General features: G+C 48.7%; 1 protein-coding gene across 3 annotated transcripts in view; it reads left to right on the top strand.

The window, feature by feature from the left end:
* The window catches only part of NBEAL1 (neurobeachin like 1), a 150480-nt gene that overhangs the window by 92983 nt on the left and 37355 nt on the right, over positions 1 to 20142 (top strand). For all 3 annotated transcript variants that reach the window (XM_083154142.1, XM_083154140.1, XM_083154141.1), the window contains 12 exons: positions 10062 to 10640; positions 11404 to 11579; positions 11737 to 11887; positions 12705 to 12833; positions 13738 to 14043; positions 16981 to 17130; positions 18293 to 18450; positions 18565 to 18689; positions 18947 to 19064; positions 19311 to 19459; positions 19650 to 19783; positions 19956 to 20057. In XM_083154142.1, coding sequence (XP_083010268.1) covers positions 10062 to 10640; positions 11404 to 11579; positions 11737 to 11887; positions 12705 to 12833; positions 13738 to 14043; positions 16981 to 17130; positions 18293 to 18450; positions 18565 to 18689; positions 18947 to 19064; positions 19311 to 19459; positions 19650 to 19783; positions 19956 to 20057 — 2277 coding nt within the window. The remainder of the gene's footprint in view (positions 1 to 10061; positions 10641 to 11403; positions 11580 to 11736; positions 11888 to 12704; positions 12834 to 13737; positions 14044 to 16980; positions 17131 to 18292; positions 18451 to 18564; positions 18690 to 18946; positions 19065 to 19310; positions 19460 to 19649; positions 19784 to 19955; positions 20058 to 20142) is intronic.

Genomic DNA, 20142 nt, shown 5'->3' with positions numbered 1-20142 from the left:
AGGGTGTGCACCCGCAGCCGGGACTGCTGTTTAGGACAGCCACGGCAGAGTCCTACGCTACCTCTGTTGACCCCCGGAGTTGGGTGACCGGTTCCTGCGAGAACTAGGCTTCGCCTGTAGCCGCCACGTTTGGGAGGGCGAGTTAAGCCCGCCCTAGCTCCGGTGCAGCCAGGAGTTAGGTAAGAACAAAGAACCGGGGACCCCCTCAGGGTACAGTCAAAAGGATAATCTAGCTGAGGGACCCTAACTGAAATTAAGGAAAAAAGGCAACTTGCCGAAGCTAACTAACGCGGCTAAAGGCGCCAGCGACCTAGTCGCTACAAACTGCGACCACGTCGCATACACAAGATAAATACACCACACCAAAGCACACGACGAAACGATACGCACTAACACAGAACAAGGAAGATACCCCAAACTGGGAAACCCCAGAGAGGGTAACTGAACACCCAGCAACTGCTGGAGATGCCTTCCAGAAATCAAAGCGGAGGGTTAATAAACCAAATAATACCCAGGCGGGCAACTTGCAAAAGAGGAAGGAACCAGACCCCCGAAAGGGGAACTTACAGTACCAGGAACGACTGACAGGATCAGGATGGCTCCAGGCAGCAAGCAGACAGGCACGGGAACAGGAGAAGCGGGGATCGGGCAGATGACAGCGTCAGAGCGGAAGCTATCACCGGCGGGGTCTGGCTAAACTGACTCCCCTTAAAAAGGGAGTGTAACCAATGGGCAGTAGCCTAATTAATCCCTGCTGGGATAACGCGCGCTGGACAGCGTCCCACACGCTGCCCAGCAACGCCAGAGCAGGGAGAGGAGTTTCCGGCGCCTGTCAGAGGCGTCCTACGTTGCCTAGCAACCCCGACGGCTTCTGCCGGGGGTTGCGTCCTGGCGTGGAGACGGCTAGCGTCTCTGGTTGCCGAGCAACCAGACGCTGCGCTGTCGGGCGGCCGGGCGGCCGGGCACCCCTTCACTGCCAGAGTGTGCCCCCGGCGCCTGACAGTACCCCCCCCTCGAGGAGGGGTGCACCACCCCTTACCCCCAGGTTTATCAGGGAAGTTCCGAAAGAATTCCATCTTCAGCCTTGGGGCATGTAAGTTTTTCTCAGAGACCCAGGATCTCTCCTCTGGTCCATATCCTTTCCAATGAACCAGAAACCGTAGAGACCCCTGCGAAAATTTGGAATCCAGGATTTTTTCAACCAGATATTCTGGTTGCCCGTGTACCTTCACTGGAGCTTTTCCTTGGGACACCTTCCGCGGAAATTTCTTTGAAACTTTTACAGGTTTCAAAAGAGAAGAGTGGAAGGTATTCGCGATCCTGAGGGATCTAGGAATTTGCAAACGGAAAGCCACAGGGTTCACTTTCTTGATCACGAGAAATGGACCTATGAATTTAGGTCCAAATTTGGCTGAAGTTTGGCGAATTTTAATATTACGGGTTGATAACCAAACCCTGTCCCCCACCTTGAAGTTACAAGGTTGTCTAGAGCGGTCGGCAAAGACCTTTACCTGAAACGCGGTTCTTTTCAAAGCCAAATGTACCTCCTTCCAGATTAATCTCAATCGGGAAGTGGACGAAGATAAAGATACTGGCCCTTCTGGCCCCAGAGCGTTGGCTTTGGGATGAAACCCATAAACTGCAAAGAATGGGGACATCTTGGTGGAAGTATGATATGCATTATTGTATGCAAACTCAGCAATGGGCAAGAACTCTGACCAATCATCCTGCGTCTTTGAGACAAAACACCGCAGATACTGCTTTAAGGACTGGTTAAGTCGCTCAGTCTGACCATTTGACTCGGGATGATAAGCAGAGGTCAGACTGCATTTGACTTTGAGAGCCGCACAAAAACTCCTCCAGAATCGTGCCACGAATTGAGGGCCTCGGTCTGACACGATGTCCTTGGGCAGGCCATGAAGTCTGAAAACATGGAGAAGGAACAGCCTGGCCAAATCTTTTGCCGACGGCAGCTGTGGCAAGGGGACAAAGTGAGCCATTTTGCTGAAACGGTCTATAATGACCCAAATTACCTGGAGACCAGATGAAACAGGCAATTCAACCACAAAGTCCATGGCGATATGTGACCATGGCCTCAATGGAGTGGCCAAAGGAATCAATTGACCAATTGGTGCAGTCCTGGGAGTTTTATATCTCGCACAGACTGGACACGAAAGGACAAACTCTCTAGTATCTGCAGCAATGTCTGGCCACCAAACACTTCGGGAAAGAAGTTTTAAAGTTTTCTTGACTCCGGGATGTCCTGCAATTTTGCTCTCATGAAATTCTGTCAAAATTTCCCTTCTAAAGGATGGTGGAACAAACAGACATTCAGTGGGCTTTTGGCTGGGAGCCTGATCCTGAACCTGGAGAAGCAGTTCCTTAAGAGTCTGTGTAAGACCGGAATGAATCATTGATCCTGGAAGAATCGATATGGGAGGTTCTTTAACTTCCTGTTTAGGAAGGAAACTCCGTGAAAGGGCATCTGCCCGAACATTCTTCGAGCCTGGTCTAAAGGAAATAATAAAGTTGAAACGCGTAAAGAATAGCGCCCAACGGGCCTGTCGTGCATTCAGGCGTTTGGCAGATTCGAGGTATTGCAAATTTTTGTGATCTGTAATAACCAAAATCTGGTGATTGGCCCCCTCCAACCAGTGCCTCCACTCTTCAAAGGCCCATTTAATGGCGAGCAATTCTCGGTTGCCTACATCGTAGTTGGCCTCGGCCGACGAGAATTTCCGGGACATAAAGGCACATGGAAAGAGAAACGAAGAGTTCTGATGTTTCTGGGATAACACAGCCCCTGCTCCCACCTCTGAGGCATCTACCTCTACCACGAAAGGTAGCTCTGGATCCGGGTGCCTTAATACGGGAGCTGAGACAAAGGCACGTTTAAGCGCAGTAAATGCCTGCTCTGCCTGAAAAGGCCAAACAGAGGGGTCCACACCTTTTTTAGTGAGAGCCACTATGGGAGCGACCAGATCGGAAAATGAACGAATGAATCGCCTATAGTAGTTGGCGAAACCTAGAAATCTCTGGATGGCCTTCAGATTAGTAGGTCGCACCCAATCTAAAACTGCTTGCAATTTTTTGGGTTCCATGCGGAATCCATCCGCCGAAATCACATATCCTAAAAAGGATACTTCAGGAACTTCAAACTCACACTTCTCTGGTTTAGCGAAGAGGTGGTTTTCCCTGAGTTTTTGAAGAACCTGCCGAACTTGCACACGGTGCTCTTTCAAGGAACTGGAATAAATTAAGATGTCATCCAAGTACACCACGGCAAACTTCCCTAAAAAGTCTCTGAGAACATCATTGATAAAGTCTTGGAAGACTGCAGGCGCATTAGACAACCCGAAGGGCATGACCAAGTATTCATAATGCCCTGTTTGGGTACTAAAGGCCGTCTTCCATTCGTCTCCAGCTTTAATTCGAACTAGATTGTATGCCCCGCGGAGATCAATCTTCGAGAAGATTTTAGCAGAGCGAAGCTGGTCGAACAAGACTGAAATTAGGGGTAACGGGTAAGTGTTTTTAATGGAGATTTTGTTGAGTGCCCTGTAGTCGATACAGGGTCTCAATGAGCCGTCCTTTTTGGACACAAAAAAAAACCCTGCACTCAATGGGGATTTAGAGGGTCTAATAAAACCCTTGGCCAAATTTTCTTGAATATACTCATCCATAGATCGAGTTTCAGGCCCTGAAAGGGAATAGAGCCGGGCTTTAGGATACTGCGCATCAGGTACCAACTCTATAGCGCAATCATATGGACGGTGAGGTGGGAGTTCATCCGCCTTGCCTTTGGAGAAGACATCGGCGAAGTCTGAATAGCTGGCAGGAATTCCCCCTAGCGACGTGGCTGCCACTAGCATAGGGTGAACTAAACAAGTACCTGAACACTGATTGCCCCAACGGGCGATCTCCCCACCTGGCCAATCAATTTGAGGGTTGTGAACCTTTAGCCAGGGGTGGCCTAAAACTAACGGTACTGCGGAACAAGAAGTTAAGTAAAAAGAAATGGTTTCAACATGAAAAATACCAATACTTAAACGCAATGGCGGCGTCTGGTGAGATATCATCCCATTGGCGAGAGGACTACCATCCAGACCCCGCATGAAAAGGACTTTATCCAGACTCAATTGGGGAATCCCTATTTTTTTTTGCAAACATGAGATCTAAAAAATTCCCGGCAGCCCCACTATCGATGAAGGCAGATACTGGGGTCTTAATTCCATCAAACTGTATCTCCGCCGGTACTAGTAACGCATTATGAGAGGTAATGAGTTGATGACCAAGGTGAACCCCCTCAATGTTCACTTGGTCCGAGCATTTCCCGACTTATTCGGGCAAGTACGTAGAACATGACCTTTATTACCGCAATAAAGGCAAAGACCTAAACTCATCCTCCGCGCTCTCTCATCCTGGGATATACGGAAAGCCCCCAATTGCATGGGCTCTTCCTCATCTTCGGGTGGAGCGTATCCAATTGAAGTCGGCCGGAGTACCGTACCTCTCTCAGACCTCCGTTCCCTGAGACGTCGATCTATTTTTATGGATAGTTCCATCAGTTTATCGAGGGTCTCAGGTACGGGGTATTGGATTAAACTATCTTTGATAGCGTCTGATAATCCCTGCCGAAACTGGCTCCGAAGAGCTGGGTCATTCCACCCACAGTCGTTGAACCAACGACGGAACTCAGTACAATATGCTTCTGCAGGGTTCCTTCCCTGCCTTAAAGCACGTAAGTGGCTTTCGGCCGAGGCCTCTCTATCTGGATCATCATATAATAATCCGAGAGATCGAAAGAAGGCATCAAGCGACCGGAGTGCCGGATCTTCCGGTTTGAGCCCAAAGGCCCATGTCTGAGGGTCTCCCTGGAGTAATGATATTACCAGCCCTACTTGTTGTCGCTCCGACCCGGAAGACTGGGGCCTGAGCCGAAAGTAAAGTTTACAACTCTCGCGAAAATTAAAAAAATCCTTACGGTTCCCAGAAAATCGGTCGGGAAGGTTCATTTTAGGTTCATGTAGCGGTACAGGTGAACCCCGAGATGCGTCTTCCTGAGATTTAACACGTAGCGATAAGTCCTGGACCATTTGGGTAAGGCCTTGGATCTGATTGGCAAATGCCTGAGGCGCGGTTGGGTTGGTAGGATTCATGGATACCGACTATATCAAGCAACGGCCAGAGAACCTCTAAGGGTGACACCCAAGTATCTGACTGACCCCTATATTTTTTATGGCCGGTGATAATGTTACGTTTAGGGTGTGCACCCGCAGCCGGGACTGCTGTTTAGGACAGCCACGGCAGAGTCCTACGCTACCTCTGTTGACCCCCGGAGTTGGGTGACCGGTTCCTGCGAGAACTAGGCTTCGCCTGTAGCCGCCACGTTTGGGAGGGCGAGTTAAGCCCGCCCTAGCTCCGGTGCAGCCAGGAGTTAGGTAAGAACAAAGAACCGGGGACCCCCTCAGGGTACAGTCAAAAGGATAATCTAGCTGAGGGACCCTAACTGAAATTAAGGAAAAAAGGCAACTTGCCGAAGCTAACTAACGCGGCTAAAGGCGCCAGCGACCTAGTCGCTACAAACTGCGACCACGTCGCATACACAAGATAAATACACCACACCAAAGCACACGACGAAACGATACGCACTAACACAGAACAAGGAAGATACCCCAAACTGGGAAACCCCAGAGAGGGTAACTGAACACCCAGCAACTGCTGGAGATGCCTTCCAGAAATCAAAGCGGAGGGTTAATAAACCAAATAATACCCAGGCGGGCAACTTGCAAAAGAGGAAGGAACCAGACCCCCGAAAGGGGAACTTACAGTACCAGGAACGACTGACAGGATCAGGATGGCTCCAGGCAGCAAGCAGACAGGCACGGGAACAGGAGAAGCGGGGATCGGGCAGATGACAGCGTCAGAGCGGAAGCTATCACCGGCGGGGTCTGGCTAAACTGACTCCCCTTAAAAAGGGAGTGTAACCAATGGGCAGTAGCCTAATTAATCCCTGCTGGGATAACGCGCGCTGGACAGCGTCCCACACGCTGCCCAGCAACGCCAGAGCAGGGAGAGGAGTTTCCGGCGCCTGTCAGAGGCGTCCTACGTTGCCTAGCAACCCCGACGGCTTCTGCCGGGGGTTGCGTCCTGGCGTGGAGACGGCTAGCGTCTCTGGTTGCCGAGCAACCAGACGCTGCGCTGTCGGGCGGCCGGGCGGCCGGGCACCCCTTCACTGCCAGAGTGTGCCCCCGGCGCCTGACACGAACTTTGAATTATTCAGGGAAGCCCTAAAAGGAATAGTGTGGGAAAAGGTCATGGAGGGAAAAAATGCAGAGGAAATGTGGGATACTCTAAAAAAGGTTCTTGATTCATTAACTACCAAATACATTCCTAAAGTAAACAAGGGTAAATTCAATAAAAAAAGCCACCATGGTTGGACAAAAATGTAAGGTCAGCTATCAACAATAAAACAAGAGCATTTGAATTCTATGGGCAGTATTCAATGCGAAAAATTTGCCGTGTTTTATGGAGAGTTTGTGCTTTTCTCGCCTTGGATGGAGACTTTTGCTCTCCAAAAGCGAGCAACCCTATTCAATGTGAAATATTCGCCGTCTTTTTAAGTAATTTTCGCCGTCTCTCTCCGTGTAGAAATTCTCCATCTTTTGATGGAGAGCAGGAATGTGAACTTTTAAACCAAAAGGGTGTTTTTTTTAATTTTGGTGTCAAAAAATCAGTTTTTTTTTTCTGTGAAGGGCCATGTTATTTTTATTCATGTGCCTATAGCACATGAATATATATTTAATTTTAAAAAAAATATTTTTTTACATTTTTTTTTTTTTTTTTTTTTTTACACAGTGCAGCCAGCAGGGGGCCGGAGCGCTCGAGCCGCTCATTAGATATTCATATATTCACTGCACCCGAAGCACGTTCGGGTACAGTGAATACTGGGTCCCCCGCTGGCTATAGGGGGGGCAGCCTGTGCTGCCTGGGTCCAGGGGAGCCCTGCTCCCCTCCCCATATCCCCTGCAGCAGCCAAGAGAGACTTTAATCTCTCTTGGCTGCTACGTCCCCCGGCTCCCTGACAGCTCCCTGCCGCGGACGCTCGTCCGCTGCAGGGGTTAAGACTCGCCGCGAGTGGCGGCGAGTCTTTAACACGTTGAATAGGGGGAGCAGGAGTGGCAGCGAGCCCTCCGGAACACGGAGAGTGCACGGCGAGCAAAAAAACATGCTCGCCGTGCACGGAGAATATCTCCATTGAATACTGCCCTATAAAAATAACTCAAATGAAGAAGCGTTCGCCAAATACAAAGAAGCTAACAAAACTTGCAAAGGGGTAATTAAAGCAGCAAAAAAATTATATGAAGAGTGCATAGCCACTGAAAGCAAAACCAACCCCAAGAAGTTTTTTAAATACATAAATAGTAAGCGTATAATTAAGGAAAACATAGGCCCACTAACTGATATCAGTGGAAATAGTGTTACAGAAGATAAGGAAAAAGCAAAACTGTTAAATGAGTTCTTCTCATCAGTATTTACTAAAGGAGAGAAGACTGTGGAAAGTACATCTACAACAAATAAGCCAGATCTCATTGTTGATATCATGCCCAAGGAAATAAAACTGAAGCTCAGCAAAATCAAAACAAATAAATCACCGGGGCCAGATGGAATTAATCCGAGGGTACTAATGGAATTAAGGGAGGAACTAGCTACCCCCCTACATTATATCTTTAGCAATTCACTTTGGTACTTATGTAGTATCTGGGCTGCCGATTTCTAAATCGGGTCGAATCGGGCACATCGCATCGCATCGCATGCGACCATCGATGCGATGCGATGCGATGACCCGATTTTTCCATAGGAATCAATGTTAAAATGGACTGAGTCCATTTTAACATGGAATTCAATGGGAAAAAGGGGTCCTTTTCATACCCCTACTATCCAAGTGGGCATGGAGTTGGATATAAACCTGTGGCGAGCGTAGCGAGCCACCGAGCCCGAAGCGTGGCGAGCGTAGCGAGCCCCGCGAGGGGACACAGAATACCGGCCCCTCGCGGGGCTCGCTTCGCTCGCCACGCTTCGGGCTCGGTGGCTCGCTACGCTCGCCACAGGTTTATATCCAACTCCATGCCCACTTGGATAGTAGGGGTATGAAAAGGACCCCTTTTTCCCATTGAATTCCATGTTAAAATGGACTCAGTCCATTTTAACATTGATTCCTATGGAAAAATCGGATCATCGCATCCGATGGTCGCATGCGATGCGATGCGATATCGCATCGCATCGCATCTGATTGTATGCCTTAACTTAAGGCATACAATCAAAAAATCGGCAGCCCAGATACTACATAAGTACCTTCACTTTCGTCAGGTAAAGTACCAAAAGATTGGAGAATAGCAGAGGTAGTGCCGATATTCAAAAAAGGCAAAAAGGAGGATCCTGCTAATTACAGACCAGTGAGTTTAACATCAATTGTGGGTAAACTCTTTGAAGGATTTTTAAGGGATAGTATCCAGGAATATCTAGACCATCGCTGTCTTCTCAGTACTAACCAGCATGGGTTCATGAAAAATCGTTCATGCCAAACTAATCTACTAGGGTTCTATGAGGAGGTTAGTAAAAACCTCGATAATGGAAATGCTGTAGATGTGATTTTCCTAGATTTCGCTAAAGCATTTGATACTGTTCCACACAAGAGGTTGATAAACAAAATGGAGGACCTAGGATTGGGTGAAAATATCTGCAGATGGGTAGGGAACTGGCTATGTAATAGAAAACAAAGAGTGGTGGTGAATAGTGCCGTATCACATACAATACCAGTACTAAGTGGAGTGCCACAGGGTTCGGTTTTAGTGCCCATTTTATTTAACATTTTTATTAACGATATTGGGATGGGGTTACTCAGCAATGTATCCATCTTTGCAGACGATACAAAACTAAGCAAAGTTATTAAAACATCAGAAGATGTCACCACACTTCGAAAGGATTGCAAAACTAGAGGAATGGGCTAAAAAGTGGAAGATGAAGTTCAACGTGGATAAATGTAAAGTTATGCACCTTGGGAGACACAACCAGTGTGCTAGTTATAACCTTAGCTGAGAGGAATTGGGTATTTCAATACTAGAAAAGGATCTTGGAGTCCAAATAGACAACAAACTGGGGTGTAGTGCCCAATGTAATGTAGCAACAAAAAAGGCCAACACAATTTTAGCATGCATTAAAAGGGGCATGGAATCTAGGGACTCGAGGGTAATCATGCCACTGTATAAAGCATTGGTGAGACCGCACCTCGAATACGGTGTACAATTCTGGGCCCCGCACTATAAAAAGGACATCATTGAATTAGAAAAAATCCAGAGACAAGCAACAAAGCTTATTAGGGGAATGGAGAATTTAAGCTACGAGGAGAGATTAAGCAATTTGGGACTATTAACATTAGAAAAGAGACGCTTAAGGGGGGACATGATCAACAAGTACAAATACATCAGGGGCCAATATAAGGAACTGTCAAACACCCTTTTTTTCTACTAGAAAGGAGTCTAGGACGCGAGGGCATGAGTATAGATTAGAAGAACAAAGATTTTGTTCAGCTAGAAGAAAAAATTTCTTTACAGTCAGAGCAGTCAAACTTTGGAACTCTCTTCCTGGAGAGGTGGTGTCGGCAGACACATTAAATACGTTCAAAATAAGGTTGGACAAGCACTTATTGGTTAAAAACATCCATGGGTACATATGAGAAATATTATCTGTCAATCTTTTATAAACATCCTAGGTTGAACTAGATGGACGCAAGTCTTTTTTCAGCCTTACCTACTATGTAACTATGTCTTCTCACTGTCACCAATTCAGTCATATACAACAAAAAACTAAGCCTGGGTACTGACTCTCTTTATGTATGATATGCCTCAGATATTCCCTGGTAAAATAATAGTTTCTTTCCTTGGACATCTCTGTCGTCTTGGCCTTAGCGGCAACGTGCAGGAATGCGGATATAATGATGGTACTTCCTAGGACGTGTCCGCTTGTACTGATACATTGCACTGCACTCTCCCTCTGTGCAGGTCCTGCATCTCCTCCAGTGCCAGGCAGACGCAGCTGCCCAGATTGCCCAGCAGGTCGCCTGGCAGGACACCTTTGCCAGGTTTTTCTTGAAGGAAAATGCTGAATTTAAGACCAGCTACAAAGTGAATTGTACAGAGAATGTTACACAAGAGGACAAGAGTAGCAGGAATCAGGAACTGCAGAGGGAATATTCCGGAAGGACGGTTATGGATAAAGCCGATAATGTCACCTCAAATAATAACACATGTACCAGCTGGTGTCCTGAGGACATCAATGCTCTAAACTCAAGCACACAGTCAACGTCTACGCTGCTGGATGAAGATGATCCCTCTTTTAGTGAGGCTCAGCTTAAGGTGGAAGACCCGGACATGTGGCCGAGCGACCACTCACATCTCACTTTGGAACTATCTCCTTTTGAGTTGGGTGATGGCGAGAACCTCACACCCGGAAGCTTAAGCAGCACCCCATCGCCAATAGAGTCCTCCAAGTCCTTTAACATGGAGAAAGTGCCGGCTAATGGAAATAATATACTATTCGGGGACGACCTCTCTCTCAGTGTAAACTTTGAAACCAAAGAGGTGAGTCCGTGTGTGATCTATGCTTGCTTTGGGCAGTTACAGTCTAGCATCCTGTAACAGGAATATATTGGTTTCATTTGCATATCAGCGAATCACCATTAGTAATTTACTGAAATAACTGGTAGATTGGCGGTTGGGCTGGCAGCCAGATTGGCGGTTGGGCTGGCAGCCAGATTGGCGGTTGGGCTGGCAGACAGATTGGCAGTAGTCACACTACGCTCATCTACACTGACATATTTGCAGGTACCGATCACATTTAGGCATCCTTTATCTCTAGTTCATCCCATCTTTGGGCAGAAATCGGGTTGTGAACTCTGGCTACAGAGTAATTGGTTCCCAGAACCCTGCCACCAGTTTCCCTCCAGGAATCATTTACTGGCACTGCTTATAATTAAGACTCCTGATGCCCCAATTAAACAGAAGATTCGTTAGGGTATGTACTTGTAACCAGGAAGAGGGGGGGCAGTTCAAAATTCAAATAGGGGAGCCACACCTGCTGCCACCAGCTGTCATTCCAAACTGACTCGCTGGCAGTTGGTGTTCCTCCTCTATTTAAATTTTAAACTATTCTGCAGCCCCCCCTCTGGAGCCTCCGCTGCTTGTAATCATAACATCAATTGGATGTGCGATATTGGGTGCATTTCATGGTCTAAGCAAATTCCAGATCACTTGGATTTTGGGTTTGTTTTTATCTAAGAATAATACGTCTGACCCCAAATTGGACATGTGTGTGATTTGCATAAATGTACCTATCTCATTGCAGGAGTGCGAGGAGGAGCTGGTGCAGTTGCTGACGGACATCCTGCTGTGTCTCATATGGAAGGGCCTGGACAGATCCGATCCCGCTACCTGGATAGAGAGAGGACAGGTGTTCTCGGCACTGACCAACCTGGGGAAGTCTCAGGAGCTGCTGCGGCCGTCAGATGAAATTAAGCTCAAGTACGTGAATTCCGCCACCGCCCCAATCCTCCTGTAATTCCCTCCCTGATCATTTATTCCTGCTGTCGGACATTCTCTGGTCCCTCCTCATGACTTCCATGATTGTTCTACCACAGCCGTGATGTTTGCGCTCATTTCCGTTACGTGTTTTGTGCAGTTTGCTGGAGAAGATGCCGGAATGGGCTGTAACTGAGAACAGAGAGCCGAAGTCTCAGGTCAATGCGGAGAATGCCAACAGACTGCTGCAGATTGTACAGGACTTCCTGCAAGCCGAGGGCAAGAACAAGCCCGGGCTGTGGACGGAGAAGGTCAGCAATATATTATAGCATGCATATTATCGGTGAGATGGAAATGCAGTGCTGCATTGTGGGTAATCAGACAGTGACAGGGGTGGGGGGAGGGAGTCTTGCACATAGCGCTGTTGGTGGCACTTACTATCACTTCTAGCTTCCCTCCTCTTTGAAGCCCGGCATCTCCTGACCACCTGTCCCCTTCTCCCACTAATATCTATATAACATTCACAAACCTAATTTGAGAGCTCTCTGCTGTTCAGTTACCATTTCAAAGTCCTGATCTCTCCAGGATTTCAGCCCATAGCTTGTAGCATTGCAGTCAGACACTCTATTCATTAAGTTATCTGACTCTATACGAAGTGAGAATTCTAAGCAATTGAAGCTCACCTTATACTTTTTGAAAAAATGGGCAGCATTGCAGCTGAGCAGATCTATGTAGTGTGTAGCTGCAGGGGATTGACTGTGTGGCTGCACACTACATAGATCTGCTCAAATGCAATGCTCATTATTTTTTTTACAAACTCAGAAATCTTATATTTTTTTACACAGGATCAAATAGCTCACTGAGTAGTGTGCATGACTGCAATGTAACAAGTTACGCGTTTGGTCCTGGTGTAGCAGTATATTGGAACATTATTATTTATGTGGGGAGGGGAATCACAGCAGCGGCTTTGTCTGGGAATAGTTTTTCCATGCCCCGCCCCCATGAGGGCACACCTTATTGGCGGAAGGGGGTATGGCATTTCTCTTTCTGACACAGGGCACTCTGGGGGGTAATGTCCTGCGGTATATCACATGGAATGCAATCGGGTCATTGTGATTTATTCTGCAGCTGCTGGAGGAGATAGTAACCCTCATGGACAGTCTGTCCGTATGGTACCCAGCGGGACTAGAGTCAGCCGCCCTGTCCCAAGTAGAGTTCCGGCTGCTGCTTGGCTACATCGCTCAGGATAATCTACAGGTTTGTGGAATGCTGTGCAGCTATATCTGCTGTAATACTTTGGTGGGCTGGAATTAGGGCGTACTGAATGGACGATAGTCATAAGAACACAATATCGGGTGTCATTATTTGCAGACTTCTCTCCACATGTTAGTGGGTAAGGATTGTCGTTTGGGATGGCAGTCTCAGTTTGCAAGTTAGAAATATGAGAGTTTATAAAGAAGTAAAGTTGGAAAAAGAACTGTTAAATGCAGCAGAGTGTATATAATGGGCGCAGTGTGTGCAACAGACACAGACCCACCACACACCAGTGCTGCATAATCTACTGGGGATATAACGCACATTTTGTGCTTGCTCGCCACGCCATTTGTACTGCACACTTGTGCATTCACACTAGTGACAGCGCCAGGCCTCCTAGTGCCCAGAGTCTACAGCCCTGTTGGCTAGAGTGGAGGGGGCCTTGATGTAGACTGCACCTGGATCACCTCCTCTTGATGCACCCCTGGAGATCTGTATCTTCATACAGTACATGACTAATGACTGCATTGTGTTTCACATAGTAACCAGTCGGATACTACCTATCATTTTACAGAATGTACGAGATAAATGAGCGGTTCTAGGGGCATCACCTTCCTATTCTCCCCTGGAGTGACTCTGTGTAACGAGCAGGGCCCTCCATATCCTTTGTCTTTGCAACCTGTATGTTCCTGTGGAGCAGTCACACCCCGGACACATCAGTCATTATAATAACTTGCTGAGCGTTGCCGTCCCCTGAGCTGATGATCATGCAGGTGACGCTTGCTGACGCTGCAATGCATTCAGACTAAATCCTTTAGGAATGGTCACAAGTGGGTCTGCAGTGGGGTGGATTCACATGGAGAACTCACCTGTGCGCAGCGTAACTGTGGCGCTTGTCTTCCCGCAGGTGTGCGCCATGGCCACCGCCAAGCTGAACACTCTGTTGCAGACGAAAGTGATTGAGAACCAGGAGGAGGCGTGTTTCCTGCTGGGGAAGCTGGAAGGGATCCTCAGCAAGTCCATACGGGACAAATCTGAAACCTACTCCTTCCTCGTCCCCATTGTGAGGACCCTGGTGTCCAAAATCTACCAGCTGCTCTTCATGAATCTCCACCTGCCGTCCCTTCCCATCACTAATGGGAACCCGTCACTGTTTGAGGACTTCCAGGAATACTGCAACTCTGATGAGTGGAGAATCTTCATAGATAAATATGTAAGTGTTCCGTAGCGCCACCCAGTCACCCCTGTGATAGCGTTCCTCTAGATCTGTGGCTGTGATAGCGTTCCTCTAGATCTGTGGCTGTGATAGCGTTCCTCGTACACTGGATCTGTGGCTGTGATAGCGTTCCTCTAGATCTGTGGCTGTGATAGCGTTCCTCTAGATCTGTGGCTGTGATAGCGTTCCTCTAGATCTGTGGCTGTGATAGCGTTCCTCTAGATCTGTGGCTGTGATAGCGTTCCTTGTACACTGGATCTGTGGCTGTGATAGCGTTCCTCTAGATCTGTGGCTGTGATAGCGTTCCTTGTACACTGGATCTGTGGCTGTGATAGCGTTCCTTGTACACTGGATCTGTGGCTGTGATAGCGTTCCTTGTACGCTGGATCTGTGGCTGTGATAGCGTTCCTTGTACACTGGATCTGTGGCTGGTATAGCGTTCCTCTAGATCTGTGGCTGTGATAGCGTCCCTTGTACGCTGGATCTGTGGCTGTGATAGCGTTCCTCGTACACTGGATCTGTGGCTGTGATAGCGTTCCTCTAGATCTGTGGCTGTGATAGTGTTCCTCGTACACTAGATCTGTGGCTGGGATAGCGTTCCTTGTACGCTGGATCTGTGGCTGGGATAGCGTTCCTTGTACACTAGATCTGTGGCTGGGATAACGTTCCTTGTACACTGGATCTGTGGCTGTGATAGCGTTCCTCGTACACTAGGTCTGTGGTGTGATAGCGTTCCTTGTACGCTAGATCTGTGGCTGTGATAGCGTTCCTCGTACACTAGGTCTGTGGTGTGATAGCGTTCCTCGTACGCTAGATCTGTGGCTGTGATAGCATTCCTTGTACACTAGATCTGTGGCTGTGATAGCGTTCCTCGTACACTAGATCTGTGGCTGTGATAGCGTTCCTCGTACACTGAATCTGTGGCTGGGATAGCGTTCCTCTAGATCTGTGGCTGTGATAGCGTTCCTCGTACACTGGATCTGTGGCTGGGATAGCGTTCCTCGTACACTAGATCTGTGGCTGTGATAGCGTTCCTCGTACACTAGGTCTGTGGTGTGATAGCGTTCCTTGTACGCTAGATCTGTGGCTGTGATAGCGTTCCTTGTACACTGGATCTGTGGCTGGGATAGCGTTCCTTGTACGCTGGATCTGTGGCTGTGATAGCGTTCCCTGTACACTAGATCTGTGGCAGGGATAGCGTTCCTTGTACGCTAGATCTGTGGCTTTGATAGCGTTCCTTGTACACTGGATCTGTGGCTGTGATAGCGTTCCTTGTACGCTGGATCTGTGGCTGGGATAGCGTTCCTTGTACGCTGGATCTGTGGCTGGGATAGCGTTCCTTGTACGCTGGATCTGTGGTGTGATAGCGTTCCTTGTACACTAGATCTGTAGCTGTGATAGCGTTCCTCGTACACTAGATCTGTGGCTGTGATAGCGTTCCTCGTACACTAGGTCTGTGGTGTGATAGCGTTCCTCGTACACTAGATCTGTGGCTGTGATAGCGTTCCTCGTACACTAGGTCTGTGGTGTGATAGCGTTCCTCGTACGCTAGATCTGTGGCTGTGATAGCGTTCCTTGTACACTGGATCTGTGGCTGGGATAGCGTTCCTTGTACGCTGGATCTGTGGCTGTGATAGCGTTCCCTGTACACTAGATCTGTGGCAGGGATAGCGTTCCTTGTACGCTAGATCTGTGGCTTTGATAGCGTTCCTTGTACACTGGATCTGTGGCTGTGATAGCGTTCCTTGTACGCTGGATCTGTGGCTGGGATAGCGTTCCTTGTACAATGGATCTGTGGCTGTGATAGCGTTCCTTGTACGCGGGATCTGTGGCTGGGATAGCGTTCCTTGTACGTGGGATCTGTGGCTGGGATAGCGTTCCTTGTACACTGGATCTGTGGTGTGATAGCGTTCCTTGTACGCTGGATCTGTGGCTGTGATAGCGTTCCTTGTACGCGGGATCTGTGGCTGGGATAGCGTTCCTTGTACACTGGATCTGTGGTGTGATAGCGTTCCTTGTACGCTGGATCTGTGGCTGTGATAGCGTTCCTTGTACACTAGATCTGTGGCTGGGATAGCGTTCCTTGGAGGTTATTCTGATTTACTCGGAAAGGCACAATCACTCCCTATTGGAAAAAACAATATGCACTGCAGATGGGGCTGATGTAACATGTGCAGAGAGAGTTAGATTTGGGTGGGGGGTGTACTTCAAACTGATATCTATATTTCAGTGTAAAAATAAAGCAGCCAGTATTTTCCCTGCACAGAAATAATAAAACACCCACATTTAACTCTCTCTGCACATGTTACATCAGCCCCACCTGCAGTGCACATGGTTTTGTCCATTAGAGAGTGATTGTGCCTTTCCGAGTGAATCAGAATAACCCCCCTTGTACTCTGGATCTGTGGCTGTGATAGCGTTCCTTGTACACTGGATCTGTGGCTGTGCTAGCGTTCCTTGGACGCTGGATCTTTGGCTGGGATAGCGTTCCTTGTACTCTATCCTCCCCACAGATATTACTGTATATGAGGGTATAGCAGTGTAGTATTCTATCTGTGTGTGTGTGTGTGTGTGTGTGTATATATGTATGTATATGTATATAATATTGGCATTCTCCCCTCCCCACATATAATACTGTATATGAGGGGATAGCAGTGTATTACTGTGTGTGTGTGTGTGTGTGTGTGTGTGTGTGTATATCGGTGCTCTCCCCTCCCCACAGATATTACTGTATATGAGGGGATAGCAGTGTTGTATTCTATCTGTGTGTGTGTGTGTATGTATGTATGTATGTATATACAGCATATGTGTGTGTGTGTGTGTGTGTGTGTGTGTGTATATATATATATATATATATATATATATATATATATATATATATATATATATATATATATATATATATATAATATTGGCATTCTCCCCTCCCCACAGATAATACTGTATATGAAGCAGTATGAGGCGGACACATTCAGTAAAGGCCACGAGCAGATGACGGGCTATTGGAAGGACTGCCACGAGGCGCTGATGGTGAATATCCACAGACGTGAAAGAGAGCGCGGGGAAAACAAGCTAAAATTCCAGGTAACTCTGTCACACAGACTTTCCTCCCCCACTGACCCACTGCGTTCCTAGCTCTTACTGTTCTCTATATAGCGAGGACTACATCGCAGCAGCGCATAAAGCGCACCCATCTGCTACAATATTACAAAAGAGTGGAAAAATTGGAGAAGGTATTTTCAAGTTGTAGCACACGGTTGCCTGGGCAGAGTTGGGAGGAGGGGTGGTGGGCAGAGGCAGCAGAGTTGGGAGGGGGGATGGCAGGCAGAGTTGGGAGGAGGGGTGCAGGCAGAGTTGCGAGGAGGGGTGGTGGGCGGAGACAGCAGAGTTAGGAGGAGGGGTGGTGGGCAGAGACAGCAGAGTTAGGAGGAGGGGTGGTGGGCAGAGTTAGGAGGAGGGGTGGTGGGCAGAGAAAGCAGAGTTGGGAGGAGGGGTGCAGGCAGAGTTAGGAGGAGGGTTGGTGGGCGGAGACAGCAGTTAGGAGGAGGGGTGGTCGGCAGAGACAGCAGCGTTAGGAGGAGGGGTGGCAGGCAGAGACAGCAGAGTTAGGAGGAGGGGTGGTGGGCAGAAATCAGAGGGGGGTGGTGGGGCAGAGACAGCAGAGTTAGGAGGAGGGGTGGCAGGCAGAGACAGCAGAGTTAGGAGGAGGGGTGGTGGGTGGAGACAGCAGAGTTAGGAGGAGGGATGTGGGTGGAGACAGCAGAGTTAGGAGGAGGGGTGCTGGCAGAGTTAGGAGGAGGGGTGGTGGGCGGAGACAGCAGAGTTAGGAGGAGGGGTGGTGGGCGGAGACAGCAGAGTTAGGAGGAGGGGTGGTGGGCGGAGACAGCAGAGTTAGGAGGAGGGGTGCTGGCAGAGACCGGTGGAGTGGTGGCGGGCAGAGTTAGGAGGAGGGGTGCAGGCAGAGTTAGGAGGAGGGGTGGTGGGCGGAGACAGCAGAGTTAGGAGGAGGGGTGATGGCAGAGTTAGGAGGAGGGGTGGTGGGCGGAGACAGCAGAGTTAGGAGGAGGGGTGCTGGCAGAGACCGGTGGAGGGGTGGCAGGCAGAGAATGGAGGGGTGGTGCAGGTAACGTACAGTTAGGGGAGCTCACATAAATAGATGCCAATTCTCCTGTCTGTATGGTGCGTGAATGAGGTCTCTGAGTAGCTCCAGGTATTTCATGAGGTTGTGTGATTGGTAATTTCCCAGGAATACTTTCTGGAGCCATTTAACAGAAAAGCGCGTCAGGAGAACCTGCGCTACAACAGTATGCTGAAACAGATCCACAGCCAATCCACGGCCGCTTTAAGACAGTGGAATGCAGCGCAGAGATATCTGACCTATGAGAGAGGACCCTGGGCAGACAGGTGAGTTACCTGTCCCGTCACATCCCTAGTATCCTATGCTGCACCTTCCTGCCTTGCCATGTATCCCCTCTGCTGTCATGGCTGACCCCACCACCATGTCACTCAATGCTGCAGGAAGGAGAACTGGGAGCACTGGAAACTGTCTAATGTGGAGAACTACTCGCGCATGAGGCTCAAACTGGTGCAGAACAACAACTTTGATCCTCACTCTGAAGCCAGTAACCTGCGTGATAACCTGGGTGAGTGAGGTCATGGTTGGACCTAGATATGGGGTAATGAGGATTCATTTACTGGCCAGAGACTAATGTCACCTGTGTGCGCTTGGAGGAACGTGTCCCGGACACTACACTGTCTGTAGTGCTTCCATGCTCCGAGCCTGCTGATCTGTAGTGTCTGTGCGTTTGGCTGCTCAGCAGACGTAGTTAGTGTAAGCTCCTTTGGTCGCAGCGTTCCTCTGCTCTGGGGACAGATGGGGATAATAATGTGTATTCTGCAGGTGTCCAGCAGACAGAACCGTCCAGTGAGTCACTGCTGCTGGAAGCTGTGAAGGTGAAAGTCAGTGACTTAGAAGATGACAGCTTGGAGCTTCCTGAAGAGGACGCCGCGGTCACTGTGTATGTCTGATGCTCTAACCTATCTCTCCTCTTGTTGTAACACTCGCTGTAACCACAGCCCATTAGATACTTGTCACCATCCCTAACCCCTCCATCTGCCCGAAGTCACCATTCATTCCATCTCTGGCAGAACAAGTCCTGCCGTGATAAGGGGGTCTGGGTGCTTCTGTGTCCCCCTGATCTGGCCGCCTTATTACCGCCATACAATTATAGTTATTGAAATAAAATGCTATATTTCCCCCTTAGGAGTGAGAAGGACGAGCAGAGCCAGAAGGAGAAGCCCGTTCTGTCAGAGGACTGTGAACTCATCACCGTAATGGACGTGATCCCCGGCCGCTTGGAGGTCACCACCCAGCATATATACTTCTACGATGCCAGCACTGAGAAGGAAGAAGGTGCGGGAATGGTTTAGTCTTGTGTGTGCGTCCTCTGTACGGTAGAGCGATGCAGGGGGATGCTTCCCAATCACCAAATTTGTTATCCCCCAGCATTGTGCCCCATACCATTATCTCCTGTTTTCTGAGTCTCTAGTCACACAATAGCTGCATATTGTAACATCCGCCACACCTGTTGCTCTCCCTGTAGGAGTGGGCTACGACTTCAAGTGGCTGCTTTCCCAAGTGCGGGAGATACACTTACGTCGGTACAACCTGCGCAGATCAGCGCTGGAGATATTCCTCATCGACCAGACAAATTACTTCCTGAATTTTAACAAAGAGGTGAGAGGTTTGCGCTGCTGTCTGTGATGTGTCATTAACACGCCATGTACTGTACTTTTACATACTGGCATGAGAGGGGCAATGCGGCACGGACTAGAGCGCAGCTGGGGAATCGCTGAGCGAGGGCTGCAATGGGGATTCCCATAGTCTGATTGTTTCTCTCGTCATTCAGGTCAGGAATAAAGTGTACAGCCGCATTCTGTCCTTGCGTCTGCCCAATTTATATGGGACCCGCTCGCCACAGGAGCTGCTGAAAGCATCGGGCCTTACACAGGTGAGTGTAGGGGTGTACAGGTAAAGTAGATCTGGACGTGGGTACCTGACTTCCGAGTCATTGTATGACACCTGCAGCTTTCTGT

This window comes from Crinia signifera, chromosome 7, assembly GCF_055691185.1.
Source record: "Crinia signifera chromosome 7, ASM5569118v1, whole genome shotgun sequence".
Lineage (NCBI taxonomy): Eukaryota > Metazoa > Chordata > Amphibia > Anura > Myobatrachidae > Crinia > Crinia signifera.
The sequence above is the reverse complement of the archived record's forward strand: the minus strand, read 5'-3'. Positions and strand labels throughout refer to the sequence as shown.